Here is a 24677-nt window from a genome sequence, read left to right on the forward strand (position 1 = left end):
GGAGGGAACTCTAAGACACCAGCCATGCATTCTTGCGCGCCTAAAATATCTTTATTCTTTCAAATGTCTTCTCCTAATAATAAAGTGCAACGACATTTCTCCTAATTGTAGAAAGCACGCAAGGGGTCACTAGCTGCAGCAAAATTGCAACACTTGTGTGGCTGGACCAGTGATATCGGTTAGTTGAGTCAAACGCCATGATTGCCATTCTCTTGCGCCTCTTAACTCTTTTGTTAACAGAATAGCTGACTTAGGAAAGCCCTATAAAGATCTTTACTTAGGTATTAAAGTACTAAAAACCTCGTCAGCCCTCTTAGCCGTCTTTCTTTATTCATACCGTCTATTTTATTTTCCGTTCCCTAAAATTTCCCCCACCGGCAACGTATCAGCCAGCATTAGACGGTAAAATAATTTATCAAACTCCGTTATTTTTGGCACTGCTCGTCAGAGCAACCGTCCTTATCCTTCTCAGCGCATTGCACTCGTCCGGCGCGGCTAGCTCGACAATCAGCTGGAACTCGTACGTTTATCAAGTTCCTCGCATGCCCTTGCGCAGTCTTCTTGGTGTCTTTTGACTGTCGCGGCTAACATTGATATATTGACACTCAGTCGACCAAGAGACTACACAGGCTGTAGCTGCTCCAGCTGTCAAGAAGCCGTTCTTCGGTAGCAAGAACGACGACGACCTGCCCACGTTCACAGACTTGGCTTTGGTTTCCGGCACAGACAAGGTGACAGACAACAACTACAGCGTTCTGCATGACAAGTATCTCCCCGCATTTCGTGACAAGCCTGTCAGGATGATCGAGATTGGTCTGGGTTGTGAGATGGTGAGCTTGCCCTGTGCAGGACCATCCTTGCGAAATGCGATCTGTGATTACGAGCGTTTCTATACATTCCTATGGACCTGGCGCCTCCTACAAAACGTGGATGAAATACTTCCCACACGTCGACCTAAACACTGTCGAGTACGATGAGATCTGTGGCAAAGCCTGGACCGCTAAAAATCCTGAAGCCACAGTCTTTTATGGCGAACAGGCCTCGGCGCCGTTCATCAAGAAAGTGGGCTCGGAGGTCACGGCTCCTGGGCTTGTGGATATCATCGTCGACGACGGCGGCCATACGATGACCCAGCAGGAGAACTCCTTGCGCGAACTGTGGCCGTTCCTCCGGCCCGGCGGCATCTACTTCGCTGAGGACCTGCACACAAGCTTCATGGATTCCTACGGCGGCGATGCGTCCCGGGCTGACCCTGCCAAGCGCACTTTTATGACCTTCATACACGAGCTTGTTGATGACTTCATGGCCGCCAAGGTCGGCGTCCCGTCAAAGAATGCTTGGTATAAGGAGATTGCAAGCATTGACTGTATGGAGGCGTTGTGCGTGCTGACAAAGAAGGAGAAGGGCGCGCGCTGAGTCCTTCAGGGGTGCGGTTTCATAAGAGATAGTTTAGATTGCAGCCAGAAACCAGCACTTGCAGGAATAGTGCGTACAACTTTAGTGGAGAAGGAGCCAATAACAAATAACGTACTTGCTGTAATGAACACCATGGGTCTAGATAATAGAGAACCAACAGTAGTTGGTCTTTTCAAGGGCTATCCTACACGAAGGTCCAGGTTGAGAAACACATGAGGTTGGTCACGTGATATCAACTTGTGGCTCGTAACATTCAAATTGGCTGACGGAGCAGTTCTGCTTCACCGCACCTGCCAATGGCAACGAAGGTGACTAGTGCAGATAGGGAAACATAGTACGCAAAATCTTACAGTCAATGCTGAGTGAGATCAACATCTGAAAGCTTTTGTGTGTCCTAATTGCAATAGTCCTACACAACTAGTACAGTGCCGACGCGCCTGAGCTTTAACTCGAGTTTAACCCTAGTTCAGCCAGCCGTTAGGGCCGCCCCAAGTGCCCTTCACCATAGAGTTGTAGTATACCCAGGGGAAGAAGTCCTTCTTAAGGTGGTAGAACGCACGGCGGGGGACTGCTTGGTCGAAACCGATGAGGTCTCCAAAGGTCTCCTTGGGAACGCCACCGTACTTGAACTCGGCCAGCAAAACCTTGCCGTATTCGGTCGTGAGAGGGCAGGAGGTGTAGCCGTCGTACTTTGGTTCGGGCTCTTTCCCGTCCAGCGACCGCAATAAGTTGCTGACCAAGATGGGGGCCTGCGACGTGATTGCTGCAGCCGTCTTGGATGTGGGCAGGCTGGAAGCATCACCGCTGGACCAAACATTGGCATACTTGGTGTGACGAGTTGTGGCTTGGTCGACATCAACGAAACCAGCAGCGTCGGCGAGTGGACTGTCTTTCACGAATGCATGAGGCCCCATCTTGGGAACAACGTGCAAGAGATCAAACTTCTTGGTAACCCTCTCTTTTCCGTCGGGCCGAGCGAAGGTGGCGGTATTGCCCTCGACGGCGGTGAGATCATGTTGGAAAAGTCCCTCGACACCCCGTTCCTTCCTTAACTCCTCGAGCTTGGCGCTGTATTTGGGCACGCCAAACATGGCCGGGATTCCAGTGGCGAAGCTGATCTTGATCGGCGAAGAAACACTGTTGCTGGCGTTGTACAGTCCCACACGCTTCCAGTAGTCCAGTGCCAGCCACATGACCTTTTGGGGCGCCCCGGCACACTTGATTGCGCCGGCTGGCTGGGTGAAGATGGCGTTTCCCTTTTGGAGCTTCTCAAAAGTACCAAAGACTTTGTCGCAGGTGTCATAACCATAGATGGAGGAGACAAGCGAGTTCGGGTCCGCCAATGCCTCAGGCAATCCTTTGATGCTACCATAGTCGATTTTGATGCCTGGGGCGACAACGAGGTGTTCATATACGAGGTTGTCGCCACTTCCCAATTTGATGCTGTTCTCTCCGGGAGCAAAGGTGCTGACGGCTTGTTGGTAGAACTTGAGCTTGGGGTCGATCAAGCTATTCAACGGTCTTCGCAGCTCTTGCTTGGACTTGAGGCCGCCGCCAACGAGGGTCCATCCGGGCTGATAGTGGTGCCATTCGGCGGGGTCGACGATGGCGATGTCGTCCTGGGAAAATCGGCCGGTCCGAAGGAGCTGGTGGCTGATAGTCAGACCGGCGCTGCCGCCACCAACGACGACGACCTTGTGGTTCCGGGAAGCGGAGGTCACGGGGGCTGCTGTCGCAAGACCTCGGAGTTTGGAGGAGTTGTGCGCAAAGACGCCGGCGCGCTTCACGTGACGAGATGCCACTTTGAAACGATTCGAAATCATCTTAGCGCTAAGAGAAAACGCCGAGTGGCGACAAATGCAATGTGAGAGGAGTAATTGGCGGCGACTTGGACGTTCGTCAAGGCGGCTGAAAAGAAACTGGAAGCTCGAACTGAAGAAATTCAGATGCCGAAGTCTGGCGAATGATGTGGGTACCCGGGACCCACTGCCGGCACAAGTGACGAGTAGAAATTTGAGACTGTGCCAGCCGCCCCGACCCCGCCGACAGCCGTCATTGTCCCAGGGGAAAATCTTACTCGTCCCACAGTGACATAACGTCTTGTTGGTATTGTGGGGCCAACGGCGGGCATGTTTGCCTTTGGTCGGCGAGAATGGTCGCCGAACCTAAACTACGCGTTCCTGATCGGATGGGGAGCGCCGGCATCCTGTGGTGGGGGGGGGGGGGGGGGGGGGAGGCATTCTATCTCATGTTGAATTCTATTTCGAGTCTGGGCTTTCTTCCTCAAAAGGCCTGCTGTGTCAGTCTTGTCGATCCTGAAGCCGGGTTCTCGCACCGTCTACCACTGGCTGTTCTGTGTTTTTCTACTTGTTCCCAGGTTCTTGTTTACCTAGTCATATTCTTACCTTTACCTCCATGAGCAACGCGATGCTACGCATTTCTAGCTCATGCCAAAGGACCACTCGACATGTCCGACATGTGCCTTCGCTGATAGCAGCACCGTCGGTGCGCTTCGGCGACCATGCGTTGAGGACCAAATCAGCATCCTTTCACGCGGCAGGGCGTGCTGGTGTTCCATTGATACAGAAGCAACCGCTCGTTCGTCAAAGGAGCCGCTCGACCAAGAGTGCCCAACCTTGTTCCAGGGGTACAATAAGGCACGCCTGTTGTTATACGACAGTCTCCATGGCTCCTCAGCCTATCATTCATGATATCTTCGAATCCAAAACAGGAACATGGCAGTATGTCGTGGCTGACCCAGTCACGAAAGCCGCAGTCATCATTGATCCGGTTCTAGACTACGACCGAACTACTCAAGTTATCAGCACGTCATCTGCTGACGGGTTGCTCTCACTGATCAAAACGAACGGCTACACGGTTTCTCGAGTACTGGAAACTCATGCCCATGCAGACCATCTGACAGCTGCGTCGTACTTGCAAAATCGTCTTACCCGTGCGCATGAGCTCGTGCAAGGCCACATGCCACCGATTGGTATCGGAAAGCGCATCAGCCAGGTGCAAGATCTTTTTATTCAAAGATACGGTGTCCCGAGTGAGGAAACTCAGGGGGTCTTTGATCAGCTTTTCAACGACGATGAAGAGTTTGCCATTGGTGACTTACGCGCCACCGCGCTGCACCTTCCTGGCCATACTCCCGATCACTTGGGCTACAAGATTGGAGGTGAATCTTGAATGACAACACACCATTGCGGTTGACTTCTGCTGACATCGTCGCCAGACAATGTTTTCTGCGGCGACTCTCTCTTCCACGTCGACATCGGCACCGCGCGATGCGACTTTCCTGGGGGAAGCGCCAACAACCTTTTTCACTCGGGCCGCAGACTCCTAAGCCTCCCGGATCACGTCAAACTATGGACAGGCCATGACTACCCCCCGAAGGACCGGGCTCAACCTGTGGCTTGGATGACTGTAAGGGATCACAAAAAGCACAACATTCATCTGAGGGATAGCATCACGGAGGAAGAGTTTGTGGCACGACGGAAGCGACGCGATGCAAGCTTAGGAGAGCCTAAATTACTCCATCAGTCTTTGCAGACGAACATCCGGGCTGGGAGACTTCCCCAACCAACAGCTTCAGGGCATCGCATGTTCCGTCTGCCGGTGAAGCTAAATGGCTTGCAATGGTAATAATCTCAGACATTATCATCCAACTAGGCGCTTATTGAAAGCAATCATCATGGGATTCTTTGACTTGGTGTCAGTCACGGGTCGCCCATAACTCGTGAGGCAACTAAATTGACGCCGTCTTCGGGAATGTTTAGAAATGAGGCAAATGGGAAACCGCGACGTTTGATGATCCCTGAACTGATGTGTTTGAAAAACTCCTCGTTTGTGGCTGCACAGCTTGACTGGGCTAGCTCTAAGCAGTCAAATTGACGTTGATGATTGCACTTGCAACGACTCACTGTTGCCAGACAAGTTCTTTGGACTGACAAGACTTTGTAGGGACGGTTCAATACCCTAAACTAGGCCTTTTGCCAAAACTCCAAAAGAAGCCCAAGACATGATCATGACACACGAGCTGTGTAGCACACGTGGGTCACTACTGAAACAGATACCATGGCGAGCGGAGAAGTATGGTAGCTCGGCTACCAGAGTTGGGGCCAATCCGTATATCAAGGAAGAAGAGAGAAACGCAATGAGAATTCTGGGCACGGCGGTTGCTTGGCAGTCTTTTTCTACTTGGTCGATGAACTCGCTTGATTTTCTTATCGACTGTGCGGTCTAGCAGGCGACGAGGCTTGGGCCACCATGGACTGACCTCTATGAATTGACCTCTGTCAAGGCGATTGAGTAAAACTTTCAAAGGTGAAGGACGGGAATGAGGTCAAAGAATGACCGGTGTAAGAAAACGCCAGGTTCGTCTAACGTTAACAGCTCATTCTTGTATGGCGATTTTGGCCGCCGAGATGAGAAGAAGCAGGAATTCGAAATCAAATCATTCGTTGCAGCGTTCGATCCAGGAACCTTAAACTACCTTAGCCCATGGGTTTGGACCGCTTTGGCCACTGCACCTGTTTCAAAAACTAGCCCAGACATCAGATGGACACTGATCAGACACTGTAAGACTCAGTCAAGATCCATGCGCCGGCCGGATTGCTGTGGGATGTAACTTCAGCAACTTCGGACTGTGACAAAGATTCCAGAGTTTGAATGAAACGACACGTCATTCGGTCCCGCTAGACAGAGACCAGTTTTCCAAGCATTCAATGTAACACGTGCAAACAAAACCCCTCCCTTCTGCTCGTTGTCACACCGTCAAACAGTTCTGCTCCGCACCCCAACCTCCACGAGTTTCGATGCTATTGAAGTGGACTGGGCGACTTTGCCTCAACTTGCGGTGACTGACGCCGACAACTTGACCATGGTTTCCAGTGGCTACTCTTAACTTCACATCTGCCTTGAATCGCCTTCTCGACGAGCCATCAATCTCAACGCCTTCTAAGCGTCTATGATACGAAATACTCATGAGTCGGAATCATGAAGACGCGACGACTGCAGTGCCGCCGCTCAAATCTCCGCTGCAGCCTGCTCCGCCAAAGGCCGCTCGAATCTATCCCACCTTGTCGCTTCTCTCGGTCATTCTTCTCTTTCTCTCGGCTGGAGCCGGTATTGCCTTGTCAGCCATTGTTCTCTTCCGCAACCTCGAGTCGACTGAGGTTTTAGACCCTCTCAGCCGTGCCGTCTTTTTCGTAGCTTCCTGTACGAGTCTTGTTTACGTGGTCACCCACATTGTCGCTGCCAGGACCGCATACATCAAAAATTATGGATCCCCAACTGTCTACGGGAAGTATCTTGCTGGATTTGCTTTTCTGCTGGCGCGATTGGGCCTTCCCGTGTGGGTTGCGGCAATCACCCTTGCAATATTTGTTGCGGTAAATGTAGGGCTGGACCTGTCGAAAGGGGTGCAGCAGAACATTCCTTGGTTCAATGTTATCATAAGCATCGCTTCTCTGTAAGTTGTCGATCTGATCCCTAACAAAAACCTCTCGGCCACGGCTAAAACCCTCTAAAGATTCTCCTTGGGTGCTGTACTAGCCATTATTGAAATGGCGGACCGTCCTTTTGCGACGTTGGGATTCTCACAAACCTGGTTCATTCTGGGAGAAGATACTCTGGTGTCTCCCGACGAGGACGATTTGGAGTCAGCCAGTGCCGAAACGGCGATGTCATTCCATGAGAAACGGGAAGACCAGTACCAGTATGAGGAGGTTGTGGGGAGCCAGGAGAAGAGGAAGCGCAGAACACTAATCAAGAAGAATCCTCAGGAAGCTCAGCAAAGAGTCTTGTGAGTTATCCCTTCTCGAACTCTTGGGGATCTGGATGAACTAATCTATTCTCCAAGACGGCATGCGAGAAGTATGTCAATGCCAACCCCGTTGAACAGCGTTTTCAGCGACCAAGCTGGATTCTTTCCGCCCGACTCTCTTCAGGCCTTTCACACTTCCTTCGCATGGAAACCACCGACGAGGAATGACACAAATCTGAAGATAGATAAAGGTGAAACAGTCAATGGCTGGGTCACTTGGCAGGAGCATGCTCATATGCAACATGCAGCGTCTAACATATCAACAAACGCATCAGCACATCCAGACGATGTAATACTTCCATCCATGTTTCAATCCGTCAAGTACTCACCACGGAACCAATCATTGCTCGAGCATCAAAGACGATACGATTGGAAAAGATGGACAGCCGCCGACATGCAATCGCCCTCGGTCGACGGCGAGTTTCTACCTTTCCCATTCCCAAGACCGCTTACACCCTTGATGACTATGGAGGAGGAGCGCAGGATCATGAGTCGTGGACCCTCAATCATAGAGGACGATTGGGAGGCAACAGGTCACCCCAGGAAGATTAGGTCTAGTCGACCAGCAAGCACTCATACGGCAGCAACATCGACATCAACAAGGTCTGGTATTGCAGCCAAGAGAGAGACGCGTCCTTCACTCCCGCACATTGCAACCTTGGCAACTCGAGTCGAGACGCCCACGAACAGCATACGCCCGGAAAGTAATGTGTTGCCGAATGAGGGACGCCGGCGGCGGAGAATCTCAAGTGTTGGGCTGAGTGAAGGTCGGCGTCTCACGTCCGAACCAAACAGCCGGACAGCTTCGCGTCATGCTTCACGTCCCAACACAAGACCTCCTAACCAGAGGGGCTCTTCAGTTGTCGCAAGTGCACCTGCACAGCAAGTCACTAGTCCGACATCGACTGCGAAGTCTTTCGGATCTGAAGTACACAACTTCTCGAGACCTCGAACTTCGGCAGCTGCAAGAATGCAGTCCAAGGTTGCAAAACGTTTGCGTGCTACAAAGCCACAAGATAACGACTTCTCCGGTCCGACGCAAACGGGTGAACAGATACTCGCGTCTCCTAGCACACCGGGTAGTCCAGGCACTCCAAGGACGATTAGAAAAACTGCTGTGAGAACGCTTCAGGGAAGATTGGGTCGAAGAAGCCAGACAGACAGACTGGAGGAGTGCCAGCGAGCCCCTTCACCTGCGACTCCCAGGACTGCAAGGGCAATGGCTGTGAAGAATCTTCAAGAAAGGTTGGGTAAAAGAATGATGCACCATAATGAGGTTAAGGCAGGCAATGTTTTATCTTAAGAAAAAGTCAGTATCAAAACACGTTTCCCAATTTGTGGTAAACTTCTTCATGTCTACCTACATTTTCCTCTGCAAATTTGACCATGATAAGATGATGTGACAATGACAGCTTGGCTCAAGACCTTAGATCGCTAAACAATATGCTGTTGTTTATTTGGTCTTCCTCACTGGAGTCGTCAAACGCAGTTTTGTCTACTTTCTTCAGGGGACAGCCAACGGGGCTTCCCTCTGAGTTCACAGTCCTGTTTTTTCTTTTCACATGGTGCAATGTAACCCAGAACTTACAATGCAGAACCAAACAAACAGACAGACTAAAATATTAAGAGAACGGCGTTGTTTACTGATTGAAAACGGTCGCGCCTGGTTGTATCGATTCCACCATCTCGCCGTTATCATCAAGGGCGCGAGGGATGAGCCTTACTCCCGAGTTGCTGTAATAAGGCTTTTCCTGTAAAGCAGTCTTCTGCTGCTCAACAGCGTCGTCTCTATCCCAGAGGGCCGTCTCGAGTCTCTCATATAAAACATCAACATCTCCGATTGTTCCGTCGTTCACCTCGCGGTCCTCGACAACCGTCCATCCAGCGCGAGAGAACCTGCATCGAGTTTTGTTGTTCATTCCTACAAGTCTTAGAGACATCTGTTTTCCTACGTGCTGCTTCACCTCCTCTTTCAGCTCACATAGCGTTAGAACTCCGGTTACGTCGATAAAGGGCACTTGGGTCAGATCCCAGACCATGACAGTCATCGACGTACTCGAGGGCACAACACTGTCGCGCTTTCGCAGCATTTCAATACGCTTCATTGATGCCACGCTCCACGAACGTTCAGCAGATATACCGACTTCTTCGTCAACAGCCGGTTGTTTCTCGAAATGGACTTTGACAGAGTCAAGGACTAACTTCTTGATACGGCCAGCGTTGGGAAAGTAGATGGAGTCGGTGAAGCTGATCAGCATGGTGTCTTCGGGAACGGGAATATCCTCAGCCGTCGGAGGGTTAGTAGCCTGCCCTGATGGGATCTTTCGATTCTTCGCACCAGTAGCGGAAAATGTCCTGACTTTCGGAAACGCCGACCGGATTAGGGTGTACCCGACGCTGAACATGACCGCAGAAGCGATTCCCATCTCGGTGGATACGAAAAGAGTGACCCAGAAGGACAGCATCGAAGCCACAAAGTCCATGAATGAGATTCGCCAGTAGCGGTAAAACAGAGAAACAGGCCCCACGATGTGGATAACTGCCATGATCTGTAAGACAATAATTAGCGACAAGACTAGAAATGAGCAGAACTAACATACAATGATTGCAGAGAGCGTCGCTTTAGGGATCCAGAACAGAGCATCTGACAGTTTATACAAAGTCAGAAGGATAAATCCGCTAGTGAAAATGCCACTCAAAGGGCTTTTGACGCCACATTCTGAGTTCACGGCTGTTCTTGACATTGCGCCTCCAACGCTCATCGCTCCGAAAACGCTGTTGACGGCATTGGTGATTCCGAGATAGCAAAGCTCCTGGCTTTCGTCTATGGCGTATTTGTTCTTGAGACCGAACGATTTCCCAATGGCCAAATGCTCGAGGGCCGATGCTACCAATGGAGCGATCGCTCTGATGGCCACTTTGGAAATCAAGTCAGAGGTCGGGACCTTAGGGACTTGGAGGCCATTGGCGTTGACTTTGCTGATAGTCCATAAGGGTTCCTCTCTGTCCTTGTTGACTAAGAAGCTGATCGTAGTGTAGACGAGCAAGAGAATTGCAGCCCGACTGCTGCAAATGAGCGCTATGGAGGCACTACTCTTCCCCCATTTTTTGCCGATGAATTCCAGGATATAAAGCAGCAAAAGGCTACTAAGTCCAATAACGATGGTCAGTGGTTTCATCTCGGGAATGCGTCTGAGAATGTTTTCGATGCTCTTGGATGCACCAGATGGGACATCGCTGAGGCCGACGATTGACCCAACTTGACTAAGAAGGATGGTGATAGCGGCGGCAGAAAGAAACCCCGACAGCACCGGAACGGAAATGTATTCCAGTAGGAACCCCATCTTCAACAAACCGACGATAAGTGAGTAGATTCCAACAACCAAAGCGATAGCCGATGAGACGTCTTGTGCGGCATACCCCTCGGTCTTGAGGTCACTGATGATCTCTGCCGTCAACAGACCCATGATGGAGGTCGGGCCGGTGGACAAATCTAACGAGCTTTTAGCATGGCTCTGCTTCACAAGTTCTCGGCACTTACCCTTGGACGTCCCCATGAACACATAGATGGCCGCCGGCAACCAACTTGAGTACAGACCAAACTCTCCCGGGATTTTCGCAATTTTGGCGTAAGCGAGTGCTTGTGGAATCGTCATGACACCGATAGTCATTCCCGCTGTGAAGTCGGAAATTACCCATTTGGGATTATAATGGGGAAGCCATTGGACTATGGGAACTTTCTGGATGAGGTACTGGCCAATTGCCAAAGGTAGCCTTGGCAATCCAGAGGTGACCTCCTCTCGTACCGTGTTGATAGTGCTGTCTGTCCTAAAATCGGACTTGGCCTTTTCTACGAACTTCATAATGTCTGAAAAGTCCTCTGTAAAGTGGTATGCGCAAAACTCATGGAAAGTGAACAAAAGGTCCGGTAATAGATCGGGAGAGTCCAACACATTTTTAACGATGCGATAGACAGCTTTATTAGATACTCTAGTCCCTAAAACGGTCTTCACCACGCGCGATTAGACCTTGGTGGCCAAGACTACCTAAGACATGCCGAGAAAAATATCATCTGAAAGCCGTGAAGAGGCAGTGCAGACCTTGAGATGATCGGCTTCATGTGTTTGCCGTCTAGATGGCTTACGAACATCAGCTGCAGTGATGCGGTCAGCGGGGACATCCTGACTTTGCTTTGGGATGGTAACATTTTGCGCTTCTAAAACATAGAAACCCCACTCGCTGGATCGCACACCTAGTCTTTTATTGGCTTCATATCTGTTGCAAGCCTCACTGGCTTGTTTGATGGGACAGGAGAGTATCAGTTGCGGCTATGAATATAGTCCTTCTATCTTGGAGTGGAAGACCCCTGAACCCCATGTTGCAGGTTTTGATACTTGGAACAGTTCTAAATGAGAATCTCGAGGCGGCATACTTCACGACGGTCTCCGTGCTGTCGATGCTTCGTGCCTGGAGAAGGAGTTTCAACGCAATACATCGGCAGTTCGCATTACTGCAATAAACTGCACATAAAACATAAACTGGACCCAGGCGCCCCGGCTTGGAGACATCCGACTAATCTACGCTGCACTGGGTGCTGCACATAAGGCTCTGACTACAGATGAAACAAGTAGCCTTGGCAGCGCGGCCTTAGGAGGAAATTCAGGACCAATTTGTCAATTAACTTCCGCCCAGGAAATATAAGTATGAAGGCCTTGTTCAGCTGCTTTGTTCGTCTGATGATGCCGCCAAGAAACACCAAGTGTTCGTTCTCGTCACTCGCCTCGGAGTCAAATACCTTAACATCCAATGACTTCTTGCCTCACTGCTTGAGACACACGATAATCGCCAAGTGCTCGTTATCGTCATTTGAATCGGAATTCCTAAGCTTCAATATCCAACGGCTGTCTTCATTGTTGCTTGAAACAGATAGGAGAAACAACAAGTGCTCGTTCTCGTCATTTGCATCAGAGCCCTAAGCTTTAACATCTGACTAAGTCGTGCTTTTTGACTTGTTACAGGTCTTGACATCATATATTTAAAACAACCGTGGAAAAGTAGGTTTCGGTCCTACATTGAAGCACTTCCTTTAGAAAAATAGGGTAGACTGCAGAACTCATTCCCTGTGTCTATGTGCGCAGAGAGAAACAAGGCAGGCCGGCCTGGTGGAAGCCTGGAAGATTTCTTGTTCCGTTACTAGGCAGTCAGATCGTCTCAGGTGAAAAGCTCCTTTTGCATGAGGCTATCAGTCTATTACAACACATTGAGTTTGTAATCGTGTGATGAGCACCATACGCCTAGAAGTGAGAGAATGAACAGTGGTTAACCTCTCTAAGATCTATCCTACACGAGAGTTCGGGTTGGAATACTGGTGAGATTAGTCACGTAACACCTTCGTGTGACTTGTGTCATACAATATAACTTTGGGAGCAGTTCTACTTTACGACAAATCGTCAATGTAACAAACAGACTTAGCAATTAGGGATAACATTAGAGTCTAGCGGCAGCAGACAGGCTGGGATAGAAAGTGAACTGTGACTTGCTAAAGCAATAAAAGTGACAATGAATCAGCACTTTAAGCATTGACAAAACGGCTATATTTAGGTGCTGGACAGAAGTCACAGGTTTAGTATGCAACGGTTGTAAAAGAATAGCAGCGACTATTCTTACTGTATAGCTCCAAAGTGTTCCTCTGTACTCCGTACTTAAATGCATAAGTATGCTACTCAAGGATGGGGAAAACAATTTTGCTGAATTCTTAGCTTTTCAGCACCTTGGATGAAAACCGAATATTTAAAGCACTGCAGGCGCACACAACCTTGGGCATGTAGGGTCGCTCTATTAGACTAAAAAAATTAGACTCTAGCTTCCGTCGTCCTTTGACGTCTAGTCCCAGTATCCGCCGTAGATCCGCGGTGCTTGGGGGGGAAATCCGACTTCCCGGGCGGATAACGTTACAGGCTCAGGAGTAAGAGTGGTGGGGCTGGGCTCGAAACATTGAACCTACCCCTTAGTCCGAGAGTTCTCAGTGGGGTTACCGAGAGATTTAGGGAAAGAGGTCTTAGTAAAAGCAGTGAAAGCTTTGTTTTAAAAACGCAATTAGCCGGGTTGGGCACAGGGAAAGTCCTCTTAGCCTTTTTGTTGAATACCTAACTTAAATCAAGACAGAGGAAGTGAATAGATATTTGCTTAATAGGGGACATGCATGCCAGCTTTAGAGACATAGTCGACCTTACTGTTTGAAGCTGTAGCTAACTTGAGATGTTGACGGGTGCTCGGAGTTAGGACCGAAAACTGGGCTTAAATGCCTTTGCCTATAGATAAAGGCAGTAGGGGTCCCCCCCTCCTATCCCTCTGCCCCTTATTAGGCGGCACTTTGGCTTGTGATTATTTCTGTCACTTGGATCCGATCGCCACCTGGGGGGCTGCCGACAGATCGAGATCTCAACGAATCCTAAGCATTTCATTGGAGAAGCTGGGGTTGGAAAAGCGGCTGTTTGTCGCCATGACCCTCGAAAAGCAGGCGAGCTGTTGCGATCACGTGAGCGGATGTAGAGCCGAACCAATCAGCATCGTTGGAGCTGCTTGTGTGCGTCTAATCAGACCGGTTGCCCATCTCACATAATTCCCCTCTCGCCAGTTCCGTTGGTCTGTCGGCCTGGAATAACTCGCCAACATGTCGCCAGCTTACTCTTTTCCTATCTGCAATATCTGAAGCCGGTGCACCTCATGACAATGCCAAAGAGGTTGGCTCCGCTGCTGCCAGCAGACACCAATGGTCATCGGCTCCCTTTCGGCTCTCCTCGTGAGGATCCCTCGAAAAGAAAACGAGTTGGAACAGATGTCGCTTGCAATCCATGCCGGCGTAGGAAGACACGTGTGAGTCCATTCGGACAACTTCGTTGCGCATTGTCATTCCTTGAAACCCTGGCCAAGCTGCCGTGTTTTGCTGATTGTTCCGAGTTTGTTCTCGACGTAGTGTGATGGAATACGCCCAGCTTGCGCAGCTTGCCGAAAACGATCAACCGAGTGCACATTCGTCGAAAAGAAGGAGTTTCCGAGGCTCAGTCGATCACCCGAAAGCTCCCATGAAGTTCTTGAACTTTTGAAGTCTGCGCCGGAATCGCAGGCCTTCGAGATTTTGCGATTGCTACGAACGAATGGCGATCCCAATTCAGTTTTGAACATCATCAAAGGCGGCATGAACGGGGTAGCGCGGCCTTCCGAGCACGATGCAGGCCGTGCTATTCGCTCAACACAATCACCTTTGGAGTTTGAGTTGATGGTCAAAAACCCTGTGGCGTATCCCGCTCTTCGCCACGTCCCTTTGACTACTCTGGAGCGCGACGGGCTTCTGCGGCCCAGCAGGCTTCGCCGATCAAAGTCCGTCGACTACCAGTATGTATGTCCTATCCTAGACTCTTCCTCCTGCTACACTGCGTAATCACGCTGACCTCTCAAACGGATTGCGATCGGCCAAACAGAACGGTCTACGCCAACATCCTTCACCCAATAGCAAAAGCACGGCAAAATTGATGGATGGTTTGCCTATTTACGAGAATGATGATGAGGACGACGACGATGACGACGACGACGACAACAACAACGATATGTTCCACCTAGATGCGCCCTCCAGTAGAACCTCCGACGAGAGCAGATACCCGGTCCCCTTCCTCTGTGACGAACGACTTCGGGACCTGAAGATCAGCTATTGGACCGATGTGTCTGTGACCGACGACTATGCCGCGAGGGTCATTTCGCTCTATCTGGTCACCGACCACCCGCTGTTGGGCGTTTTCGACCCGCATCTTTTCATTTCTGATCTCGTTGGACAACGGCAAACATACTGTTCTCGCCTTCTCGTCAATGCCCTCATGTATTGGGGCTGTGTAAGTTTAGAGTTCAACAATAACGCACACCCGCTTAAGAGTATTAGGGCAAGTTGGCTGACATTGAAATGCTTGCTAGCAAATGTACACTGCTATCGACCACGACGCTGTTCATCTTGCCGAATCATTCTGTAAAGAAGCGGAGAGGCTTTGGGTCCTTGAAAAGAACAATACCACCATCCTTAATGCCGCAAGCGCCCAACTGCTGAGTCTGGCTTATTTGGGCCATGGGAAAGATCATTATGTCCTCAAATACCTTGCTGCTGCGCTGCAAATTGGCACCCGCATGTCCCTGTTTGGTATCGAAACAACAAAGGCGCTGGAGGAAATGGAACGCTTGTCTCCGCAAACTCGGAGAGCAAATTCGTATACCGCTTGGGGAATATTCAACTGGGGAGTGTGAGAATGGCACCCTATCCCTGGCACCCTATCCCGCCCTTTCTCGTTCAATCATTTGGCTAATGCGCGCAGCCTTACGACTCTCTTTTATCAACAACCAGGGCTCGAATATCCCGTCTACCCCCCCGTATACCCAATGCCCACTGAGCCAACATGCAGAGAGACACTGGGGGGCTCAGACAACCTCAGCCCTACTGTTTCGGAGGAAGACTTCCCTTCCTATATGGGCCATACCTTCTCTGCATTGTGCAAGTTCTGGCGCATCATCCATGGCGTCACCTTGGCATACTACAAAAATCGTCAATATCCTCTCCCTGGTCATGTCTCACTCGATTTTGCCGAGTTCAAGTATCGTGAGCTTCTTACCTGGGCAGAGGGCTTACACCCTGACCAGATGCTGAGGGACGGCTGCCCCCATCATGTCATCATCTTGCAGTATGCTCATTCATCTCGTCTCTTCTCGATGCCAATCCACGTTTCTGACATTTTCCAAAGCATATGGTTCCATGCCGCCATCCTCGATATTTTCCGACCATTCATACGTATCTCAAGACATGAACGCCTCCGGCTCAAGACTTTCAATGCTCGCTATGCCTCTCCAGACGCCGCCTTTAATGCTTCCGTCGGTCAGCTTAAACAGCTCATCGTTCGGTATCGTTGCAGCTACGCATCTTCGGCATATACTCTTCTGTGGCAAAGTGCTTTGATCTACGTAGCCAACGCGGTGCTGCACGACACCCAGAACCCCGAGTGGCGCTTCTACTTTCTCGCCTGTATCTATGGCTACGAAAGCCTCCGAAAACCTTACCGGATTGCCGAGGTCATCACACGTGGCCTGCTTACGATGACTTTAAGAGATGGAGACATAACAGGCACCGAGGCGCGACACCTACTCAAACACATCAGAGAGGCAGAAACAAACCATGAGGAGGATGATGTACGGGCTACTTTTATGGTTGATCTCGATCTTGCAATGACGGACCCGGACGCGGCTAGGGTTGAGAACCTAGCAAAGAGGTTCGAGGACATTGCGCTGTTTCGAGAGTTCACCACGGTAGATGACGATGATGTTAGGAATTTCCAGCAGATAGATCCTACCGATGCTGGCCGTGGGAGTAGGAGTGGGAGTGGATGATACCCTCGATCTTTAGATCGAACAAAAGGCAGCTCCGTGAACTTGAAGGACCAAGTTGTATGCAGAGCTATGAGACGGTAGATGTCGATTCTCCGTCACCAGTTGCCAAACAGGGAGCAGCTTGGTTGGCTGTTGTGCAGCGTCTCGCTCGGCCTAGTACCGATTATGAAGTCGGCCGGCTGTGTTCGGCCACTAGAAGTTACCTGGCCACAATCATAAGAGTAAGACAGAAGCAGATCAAACAAGGCACACACACTCCTTGACTTGCGATCACGGAGCCTGGTACCTCATCGATCCATGTGTAGAATTGCATGGACTCAGCAGTCTACGCTTTTGTCCCATATCTTCTCCCCAGTTTTTCTCGCTGTTCCGCTCAGCCACTTTAATGCTGAAGCTAGTAGACTACGATAAGCTCCTGGACATCTTGGAAACTGGGTGGCTTTGCAGATTTGGCAATGCTGACAACCAACTGCGCCACAGTGAAGGGAGGCAGATGAAGTCGGCCAAGTCGGCTAAGAGACTTCAATGAGTATTTTGCATTACAGTAAAGTTTTTTTTGGGTGATAATTGTGTTTTTTTTTAGAGGCTTGATTGAATTGTTACGACGCATACGAAAAGTTACTGGGAAGGAAAAAGAATTGAGCCTATCCGAAACCTAAACAGAGAGTTGTATCCAGCGTTGTTGCGTGCAAACTCCTACATCCATCACACTCTCGTCGTGTTTTTATCCATCCAGCGTTACCAGGCCCGCAAAATATCTTTTTGGCCCCCATTCGATCGAAGCCGGGCTTGGTGTTGATTCGGGATTAGCGTCCAAGCCTCAAAAATCTGAAGCGAAAAGCTGAGCGTCTTACTGACTCTACGGCCGTGACTTCCAATTGCTTATTTCTTGCAAGTCAGCCACTTGACATTGATCTGTTGAGTAAAAGCCACAGTCGCATCGTCGTCGGTGATGGAACCGAATGCTAGGGGTTTCTTGGACGTCAGAGCAATTCGGTTGTTGACATTGAGAATGCCCGAGGCACCACAGGGTGAGTAGATGAGTGCTGCGGTGGGAATCCTATCCTGCTTGGTGTATACCTGGCCATCAAGCCATATACCGCCACCATCGATGGAAGTCTGGGTCGTCGTCGTGGCACCAGCATCTTGAGAGAAGAAGTAGGTCGAGTAGAATGTACCAGTTATGCCCTCTTCAAGTTGGGCGTAACCATGGTACGTGCTCTCGACGAGCGCGAATTGGAAACCGCCGGGGTACTTCAGACTTAGATGCAAAGCACAGTTCTTTGACTTCTCGGATATGGGAACGCCAGGTCCGATGTAGGTTTGGAACCTGTCGAAGCCAAAGGTGATGACAGTACCATCTGGGGAGATTGTGGTCGAAACAGAACCCTGGGGGCAACCACTTCCCGAGAAGCTAGCTTTGACGATCTGAATTTCTTTTGGATCGGGAGCATCACCCATTCCAGAGGGTGCCAAAGGGGCGGTCATGGCTAGAGCCGGGAGTAGGAAAGCAAGAAAGCTCTTCATAGTGCGAATTGAAAGACAAAAGACTGCTAGAATGGACGTATAATAATGAACAGGAACTAGAATTGATGGAGAAGAGAGTGTCAAAGATGAATGTTACTCAATGGAAGGACGACATTGTTCGATATATATACTTACTCGTCGAACATTTTCCCTCACTCCCCATGAGGAGCTTACAGAAAGAGCATCATCTCTGATGTCTCGAAAAGCCAACTGCTAGAAAGTTTTTTGCCGTAAATCAAAACAACAATAGCAAACCACTCCAGCGTCACGATATTGATGTCGAAAGCATGCATCAATGAAAGGAATCATAATACTATCGACATAATGTGCTTGTAGCTCTAAACTGATGCCACACCTTAATATCTGGATCAATCCTTCCATGTCTCGCTTGGGCAAAGTGGAACGAGCATTCATAAAAGGCATCACGGCTAAAGTGTGATTCCAATTCAAGCAGATTGTCACTGGATGCAAAGTCGGGCTTTTTTCAGGCAGGGTAGGGTTTATGTCAGCGCAAGTACTCAATATGTATTAATTGTCGCACTCAGTCGTCTATAACTTTGAAATCGGCTGTACGTCGAGTTATCTAATTATCCCTAAAATATCAAAAACTTACTGTCAAGTCTATACAAGATGAATTACTTATAAGCTACTTATTCTCCTATTGCGACTTCCATCATCCATATTCTGTAACCAATATGGAAGCCGGACCACATACTTAGGTGATACGTAGCATCTGAAAATAGTATAGAAGTATTAGTGTCTCTCTTATAGAGACAAAGGCAGACCTAATTCAAAGGTCTATTGACTGTCTGAGAAGGTGCCGGGTCAAATACAGACTGAAATGCTGTCACAGCACGCTGAAGAGTAAATATACCGTAAACTGTATTAGGCAGTAATAATGGTGGAAATTCGGCAGAACAGCTTGTGATTATCGTTTTCCGGCAAATGAAAGCCGAAACCATGTATTTACCCTGATTACTCCATGTGCAATATTGATGAGTATTGGTTTATCTAGTTAAAAAAGCTTAGAGACACTATCGACAAAACTATGCCAGCAGGTGAGGCTTACTAGACACAGCGAAGAGATATTGTATAACATATTGTCTGCATAACACTAATTTATTAAACAATACAAGAGAGAGATAGGCTGAAAAGACTTTAGCCGTCGGGCGCCAATCCCTTCAGGGCATGCAAGTCGTGCATAGTACTAAAAGCTGTCCTTAAATTTGCTTGGTTCTGAATCGACAGGTTGTCTTGGGCCCTGAATATCCTGTCTTAGCAGAACCATGCAATTTGCCGGTTGGGTTCTGCCCGTGATCGACATAAGCTTTGCTGCCTGTTAATGAGAAGACATGCTAACACCAGAGCGCATGGTCTTGGAACATCTGAAAACACGCTCGGAGAGAACGCTGAAAAGGAGGTCTAAGATCGGCTGGCCGGAGCTCTCGTCGGTATTAGTATGGTTTCAGGTAATCGAGTTTTGTTGCCTAATTATCTTCAGTGAGCGACCCTAGGGGTCATCGAACGCGATGCAGTCTTCGTTGAAAATGGATGGAACCTGGGTTATGATTGTTAGGCGAGCAATGTAATAAGACCCCGATGGCCGCAGGCCAGTCTAAAATTTGCGATGGTTGTATAATGTAAGAATACGCAGCTTTTTACACGTGACGGTTGCTCAAAAAGCCAGTTGCTGATATAGCTGAGGGTTCATTTATTCCTGTATTCCACGGCAAACTCCGGCTTGGTCTATGACGCGAAGTAGCACATTTTACCACGCTCTCAACATTTCCATTCTCAAAATCTGCGAGTCTCCTTTTACGAACTCTCAGCCTGCTTAAGGAGACCTTCAAGGTTGATACTCTTGGGTCTCTCAATAGGCAAACCAAGGGCGCGGTCCCAAATGAGCTGCGCCAGGGGACCCAGGCCACGGGAGACACCGAATGTGGCGGTGTAGTACAGCGTCTCGTGGAAACCGTAGTGGTGAAAGAGAACGCCGGAACTAGAATCGACATTGGGATAGGGGTTCTTTGTCTTGCCGTGCTTCTTGAGTACCTCGGGAGCGATTTGGCTATTCTTTTGCACAAGTTGGAAGACGGGGTCCTGTGCGATTTCGGGACGTGCGGCGGCGTAGTCCATCAGTGCCTCAAAGCGAGGATCGGGTTTGCGGAGAACTGCATGGCCGTATCCAGGTACCACTCTGCCAGAGTTGAGAGTGCTCCACAAATAGTCCGTCACGTCTTTGTCAGTATAAGACTTGGGGATATTATCCTTCATCTGAATGATCCATCGAAGGACCTCTTGAGCGGCGAGTCTATTGTATTGTCAGCATATGACAATCAGCATCCCGGCGGTCCTCCGTAAACCTACCCATGGAGAGGTCCGGCTAGGCCCTGAAGACCTGCACTGTAGCTGAGGAAGGGGTCGCTAAGGGCGCTGCCGACCAAGTGGGTGGTGTGAGCGGAGACGTTGCCTCCCTCGTGGTCGCCGTGGAGAGCGAGGTAGAGCCTGAGAAGATCCTGGAAGTTCTCATTCTCCTTACCGCCCTTTCCAAGCATGGCAGCGAAGTTGTAGGACCAATCCTGTTCAAGGTCAACCTCAGCCGGGAGGGCTCCACCGCCACGATAGGAATTTTGGTAGATCTTGGCGGCGATTGTTGGCAGCTTGGCCAATAGCGAGATTGAATCATCGAAGGTAGGCTCCCAGTAGTCGGCCTTGTTGAGACCCTGTTCGTAGGCTTTGGCGAACTTGGAAGTGTAATTCAGGGCAGAAACGGCGATGGCAAACTGGGTCATGGGGTGCAGGTCGGTAGGAAAGTTGTCGAGCAACTCGTTGACAAAGTCGGGCAGCTGAGCCTGCTCGGCCAGTTCACGAGAGAACTGGCGGACCTGGTTTGTGGACGGGACCTGGCCTGTGAGTAGAAGCCAAAACATGGCTTCGGGCAACATTTCAGTGCCGGTCTTACCCTTTGGAAGCTCTTTCTGGCAGTCTTTGATGGTTTTGCCGTGGAAGCGAATGCCCTCGTTCGCATCCAGAACAGACCCCTCCCAGACCATGGCCTTCAGGCCGCGCATGCCCCCCAGGGCGTTCTCGACCTTGACCTCGCCAATGACCTTGGAGGAGTGCGCCTTGACCTTCTTCAAGAGTTCTCGTTTGGCCGGGATGACGCTCTTAAGCGTAGTCTTGAGGTCTGACTCGGAGGAGGACGAGTACTGGCGGACATTGAGGGCGGAACGAGCTGCCAGCGGCTGGCGCGAGTTAGTCACGGCGTTTATCTGGACGTGGCTATGATGATTGCGAAGCTTGACGTACCCTTAGAGCTCCCAGGGCCCTCGTGCTTCTTGTGACGTTCATCGCAATGGTTGCCGAGCAAGAGAAAAGTACAGGTAGCGGCAAGCGGTTGACTTGTACGAGGAGGTAGATGAAGGTGTGACGTGGGTAGGTGAAAATCGCTTAGGCGGCAGGAGATGATATCCTAAGGGCGTCTGAACTGAGAGTTCAATGGAATACCACGATCGTGTGTACTGTGTGAGGAATGATTACAGGGAGGAAAAAGACGAGAAATCGGAAAGGAAACAGACAAAAAAAAGAAGACCAAGCAAGGCACACACCAAACGCACCTAAGGAAAAAAAAACACGTACACACGTCCATTGCTAGGCCGAGACAAGCTGGCTTTGCCTTAACCCGAGGTTGGGGCAGCCTGGATGAGCGGCACCGACCTCCTCCTTCTGGGTGTAAGTCGACACCCTGTGGTATGAGCCACTCTGTCTTAGCGGGGAGGGGGATTGAGGGATTGACGGGGCACGGGGGACGGGAACCCCAGCTTTTCCACCTTCCTCCACGTTTGGCGGGTCGCGGCGGGCAGTGCGGGCTGAGAGGACATAGCTCAAGTTTGCACAATCAAGACACTGTGATTGGCTGGTGATCCCCATGACGCCCTAAATCCATCCCTGACATCCCCGCCTGTTGACACTGTGAGCAGTGAGGGGAAATGAATGGGCCGAGGCAAGCCGAAGCCGCCGGCGGATGAGCGGCCTTGTCAATTGGCCAATAGTAGCATGTGCACTCCGTCTTTGCCGCTGTTTACCAAGGCTCTTCATCGCTTCTGTCCGGCTACCACTTGCTGCTTGGCTGCACTGGTTTGTTTAATGCATTATTTCCCACGTTATTCCCACTTATCTTCCGGATAACCCTGGCAGAGACTCTTCGTTATGTAAGATTTCCTTCCCCGAGTGCCCGAATCGCCACTGTTCGGAGTTGTCCCTGCGACACATGTCTCCCCGGCGTTACGACGCTTACCTCCTCTTCTAGACGGGCCCTGCCTAGAACCTGGACGAGACCACAAATACAGCCATCTTCTCACAACTCCATACGCTTTCTTTGTACCCTCCCCCGGAAGCCGTCACAACACCAAGGCGACGATGATGAGAAGGGCTGCCGCGCGGGCAGTTTCCCGTAGGGTTCCTCTCCCTCGACCAACCTCGACCTCGGCCATCGCCCTGCGCTGTATCTCAACTACACCTAGAATGGCCCAAGCCCCCGCGAACCCATTCTCCTCCGGTTCCCCGCCCAGCGATGCCTTCCAATTGCTGCCCGAGTCCAAGAAGGCCGGCGCTGCCGAAGACGAACTGTACGAAGCTCAGATCAAGGAGGTCGAGGCATGGTGGCAGTCGCCAAGATACCATGGCATCAAGCGACCCTATAGCGCTGCCGATGTCGTCTCGAAGCGCGGCTCGCAACATCAGTCGTATCCCAGCTCCGTCATGGCGAGAAAGCTCTTCAACCTCGTCAAGGAGCGGGAGGCCGAGGGGAAGCCCATCCACACAAGTACGAACGACACTATGCTCTCGTGGTCGTCCAGCAATCTTGTGCTAACCGACGTGTCCTGGCAGTGGGCGCCATCGACCCCGTTCAGATGACGCAACAAGCTCCTCATCAGGAAGTTCTCTACATCTCGGGCTGGGCCTGCTCCTCCCTCCTCACGTCCACCAACGAGGTGTCTCCCGACTTCGGCGACTACCCCTACAACACCGTGCCGAACCAGGTCCAGCGACTCGCCAAGGCGCAGTCGATGCACGACCGGAAACAATGGGACGCCCGCCGGAAGCTGAAGCCCGAGGAGCGCATAGAGACGCCGTACGTCGATTACCTGCGACCCATCATTGCCGACGGTGACACCGGCCATGGCGGCCTGTCCGCCGTTCTTAAGCTCGCCAAGCTCTTCGCCGAGAACGGCGCCGCGGCGGTGCACTTTGAAGACCAGCTCCACGGCGGCAAGAAGTGTGGGCACCTGGCCGGCAAGGTCCTGGTGCCTATCGGAGAGCACATCAATCGGCTCAACGCCGCCCGCTTCCAGTGGGACGTCATGGGCTGCGAGAACCTCGTAATTGCCCGCACTGACTCGGAGAGCGGTAAGCTCATCAGCAGCGCCATTGACGTGCGCGATCACGAGTTCATCCTCGGCGTCGCCGACCCGGCCATCGAACCCCTTGCCGAGACAATCCAGGCCATGGAGGCCAAGGGCGCCGCCGGCGCCGAGATCGACACTTTCGAGGCCGACTGGGTCAAGAACACCAGGCTCGTGACCTTTGACGAGGCCGCCATCGGGCACATGCAGAAAGAGGGCGTCTCCCAGGACAAGATCGACGCGTACCTCGAAAGGGTGCGCTCGGACCGCGATCTGGGCATCTCCCAGCGCCGCAAGCTCGCCAACGAGCACACGTCGACCCCCGTCTACTTCTCATGGGACGTCCCCCGCACCCGCGAGGGCTTCTACCACTATCGCGCCGGCATGGACGCCGCGACGAAGCGCGCCATCGCTTTTGGTCCGTACGCAGACCTCTTGTGGGTCGAGACGGGCGACCCCAACGTTGAGGTCGCGTCGACGCTCGCCCGGTCCGTCCGAGGGGTGTACCCCGGCAAGGGCCTCGTCTACAACCTCAGCCCGTCATTCAACTGGATGGCGCATGGCTTCACCGATGAGACGCTCAAGAGCTTCATCTGGGACATTGCCAAGGAGGGCTTCGTGCTGCAGCTCATCTCCCTCGCCGGCCTACACTCTAACGCGACTATCACGAACGAGCTCGCTAGGGACTTTAAGAAGGACGGCATGTTGGCCTACGTCAACACCGTCCAGAGGCGCGAGAAGGAGGGTGGCTGCGATGTCTTGACGCATCAGAAGTGGAGCGGCGCGGGCTACATTGACGGCATCTTAGGGGCGATTCAGAGCGGCAGCTCCAGTAGCAAGAGCATGGGTGAAGGCAACACCGAGAGCCAGTTCCATTAGAGAGCGCATTTTTGACTGCAGTGCATGGGGTGGCGTTGCAGGTTTACAATCTTTTTGGTCAATTGTCTTGTAAAATTTCATGATGTTGCTTCAGCAAAAAGCAAGTACAAATGGTTCCTGTGTCTTTCGAAACCCATACAAACTTACCTACACAAGCCAGTCGATTGCATTTGAACCAAAGCAAAGGAAAAAAGTTTGCC

General features: G+C 50.9%; 10 protein-coding genes across 10 annotated transcripts; 6 read left to right on the plus strand and 4 right to left on the minus strand.

The window, feature by feature from the left end:
- Positions 1-864: 864 nt before the first annotated feature.
- Positions 865-1416, plus strand: CH63R_06945 (Hard-surface induced protein 5; the record flags this gene model as incomplete). The annotated part of the gene is made up of 1 exon (XM_018301920.1): positions 865-1416. The coding sequence occupies one exon, from the start codon at positions 865-867 to the stop codon at positions 1414-1416; it is 552 nt and encodes a 183-aa protein (XP_018156698.1).
- Positions 1417-1877: 461 nt separating this feature from the next.
- On the minus strand, positions 1878-3239 carry CH63R_06946 (Sulfide:quinone oxidoreductase/flavo-binding protein; the record flags this gene model as incomplete). The annotated part of the gene is made up of 1 exon (XM_018301921.1): positions 1878-3239. One exon carries the CDS (start codon positions 3237-3239, stop codon positions 1878-1880), a length of 1362 nt encoding a protein of 453 aa, XP_018156699.1.
- Positions 3240-3831: 592 nt separating this feature from the next.
- Positions 3832-5064, plus strand: CH63R_06947 (Metallo-beta-lactamase superfamily protein; the record flags this gene model as incomplete). The annotated part of the gene is made up of 2 exons (XM_018301922.1): positions 3832-4597; positions 4655-5064. 2 exons carry the CDS (start codon positions 3832-3834, stop codon positions 5062-5064), a joined length of 1176 nt encoding a protein of 391 aa, XP_018156700.1.
- A 1340-nt stretch (positions 5065-6404) lies between these two features.
- CH63R_06948 (uncharacterized protein) lies at positions 6405-8500 on the plus strand (the record flags this gene model as incomplete). The annotated part of the gene is made up of 4 exons (XM_018301923.1): positions 6405-6892; positions 6953-7225; positions 7283-8325; positions 8379-8500. 4 exons carry the CDS (start codon positions 6405-6407, stop codon positions 8498-8500), a joined length of 1926 nt encoding a protein of 641 aa, XP_018156701.1.
- Positions 8501-8886: 386 nt separating this feature from the next.
- Positions 8887-11109, minus strand: CH63R_06949 (Sulfate permease; the record flags this gene model as incomplete). Its single annotated transcript, XM_018301924.1, has 3 exons — positions 8887-9795; positions 9847-10739; positions 10788-11109. The coding sequence occupies 3 exons, from the start codon at positions 11107-11109 to the stop codon at positions 8887-8889; spliced, it is 2124 nt and encodes a 707-aa protein (XP_018156702.1).
- A 3335-nt stretch (positions 11110-14444) lies between these two features.
- Positions 14445-15535, plus strand: CH63R_06950 (Zinc finger protein; the record flags this gene model as incomplete). Its single annotated transcript, XM_018301925.1, has 3 exons — positions 14445-14645; positions 14728-15132; positions 15212-15535. 3 exons carry the CDS (start codon positions 14445-14447, stop codon positions 15533-15535), a joined length of 930 nt encoding a protein of 309 aa, XP_018156703.1.
- A 132-nt stretch (positions 15536-15667) lies between these two features.
- Positions 15668-16666, plus strand: CH63R_06951 (Zinc finger protein; the record flags this gene model as incomplete). The annotated part of the gene is made up of 2 exons (XM_018301926.1): positions 15668-15966; positions 16084-16666. The coding sequence occupies 2 exons, from the start codon at positions 15668-15670 to the stop codon at positions 16664-16666; spliced, it is 882 nt and encodes a 293-aa protein (XP_018156704.1).
- An 882-nt stretch (positions 16667-17548) lies between these two features.
- CH63R_06952 (Secreted protein) lies at positions 17549-18193 on the minus strand (the record flags this gene model as incomplete). The annotated part of the gene is made up of 1 exon (XM_018301927.1): positions 17549-18193. One exon carries the CDS (start codon positions 18191-18193, stop codon positions 17549-17551), a length of 645 nt encoding a protein of 214 aa, XP_018156705.1.
- Positions 18194-20008: 1815 nt separating this feature from the next.
- On the minus strand, positions 20009-21544 carry CH63R_06953 (Citrate synthase; the record flags this gene model as incomplete). The annotated part of the gene is made up of 3 exons (XM_018301928.1): positions 20009-20504; positions 20561-21438; positions 21503-21544. 3 exons carry the CDS (start codon positions 21542-21544, stop codon positions 20009-20011), a joined length of 1416 nt encoding a protein of 471 aa, XP_018156706.1.
- A 1071-nt stretch (positions 21545-22615) lies between these two features.
- On the plus strand, positions 22616-24477 carry CH63R_06954 (Isocitrate lyase; the record flags this gene model as incomplete). The annotated part of the gene is made up of 2 exons (XM_018301929.1): positions 22616-23018; positions 23084-24477. 2 exons carry the CDS (start codon positions 22616-22618, stop codon positions 24475-24477), a joined length of 1797 nt encoding a protein of 598 aa, XP_018156707.1.
- Between the last annotated feature and the right edge of the window lie 200 nt (positions 24478-24677).

The sequence above is a fragment of the Colletotrichum higginsianum genome, chromosome 5 (assembly GCF_001672515.1).
Source record: "Colletotrichum higginsianum IMI 349063 chromosome 5, whole genome shotgun sequence".
In the NCBI taxonomy this organism is placed as follows: Eukaryota; Fungi; Ascomycota; class Sordariomycetes; order Glomerellales; family Glomerellaceae; genus Colletotrichum; species Colletotrichum higginsianum.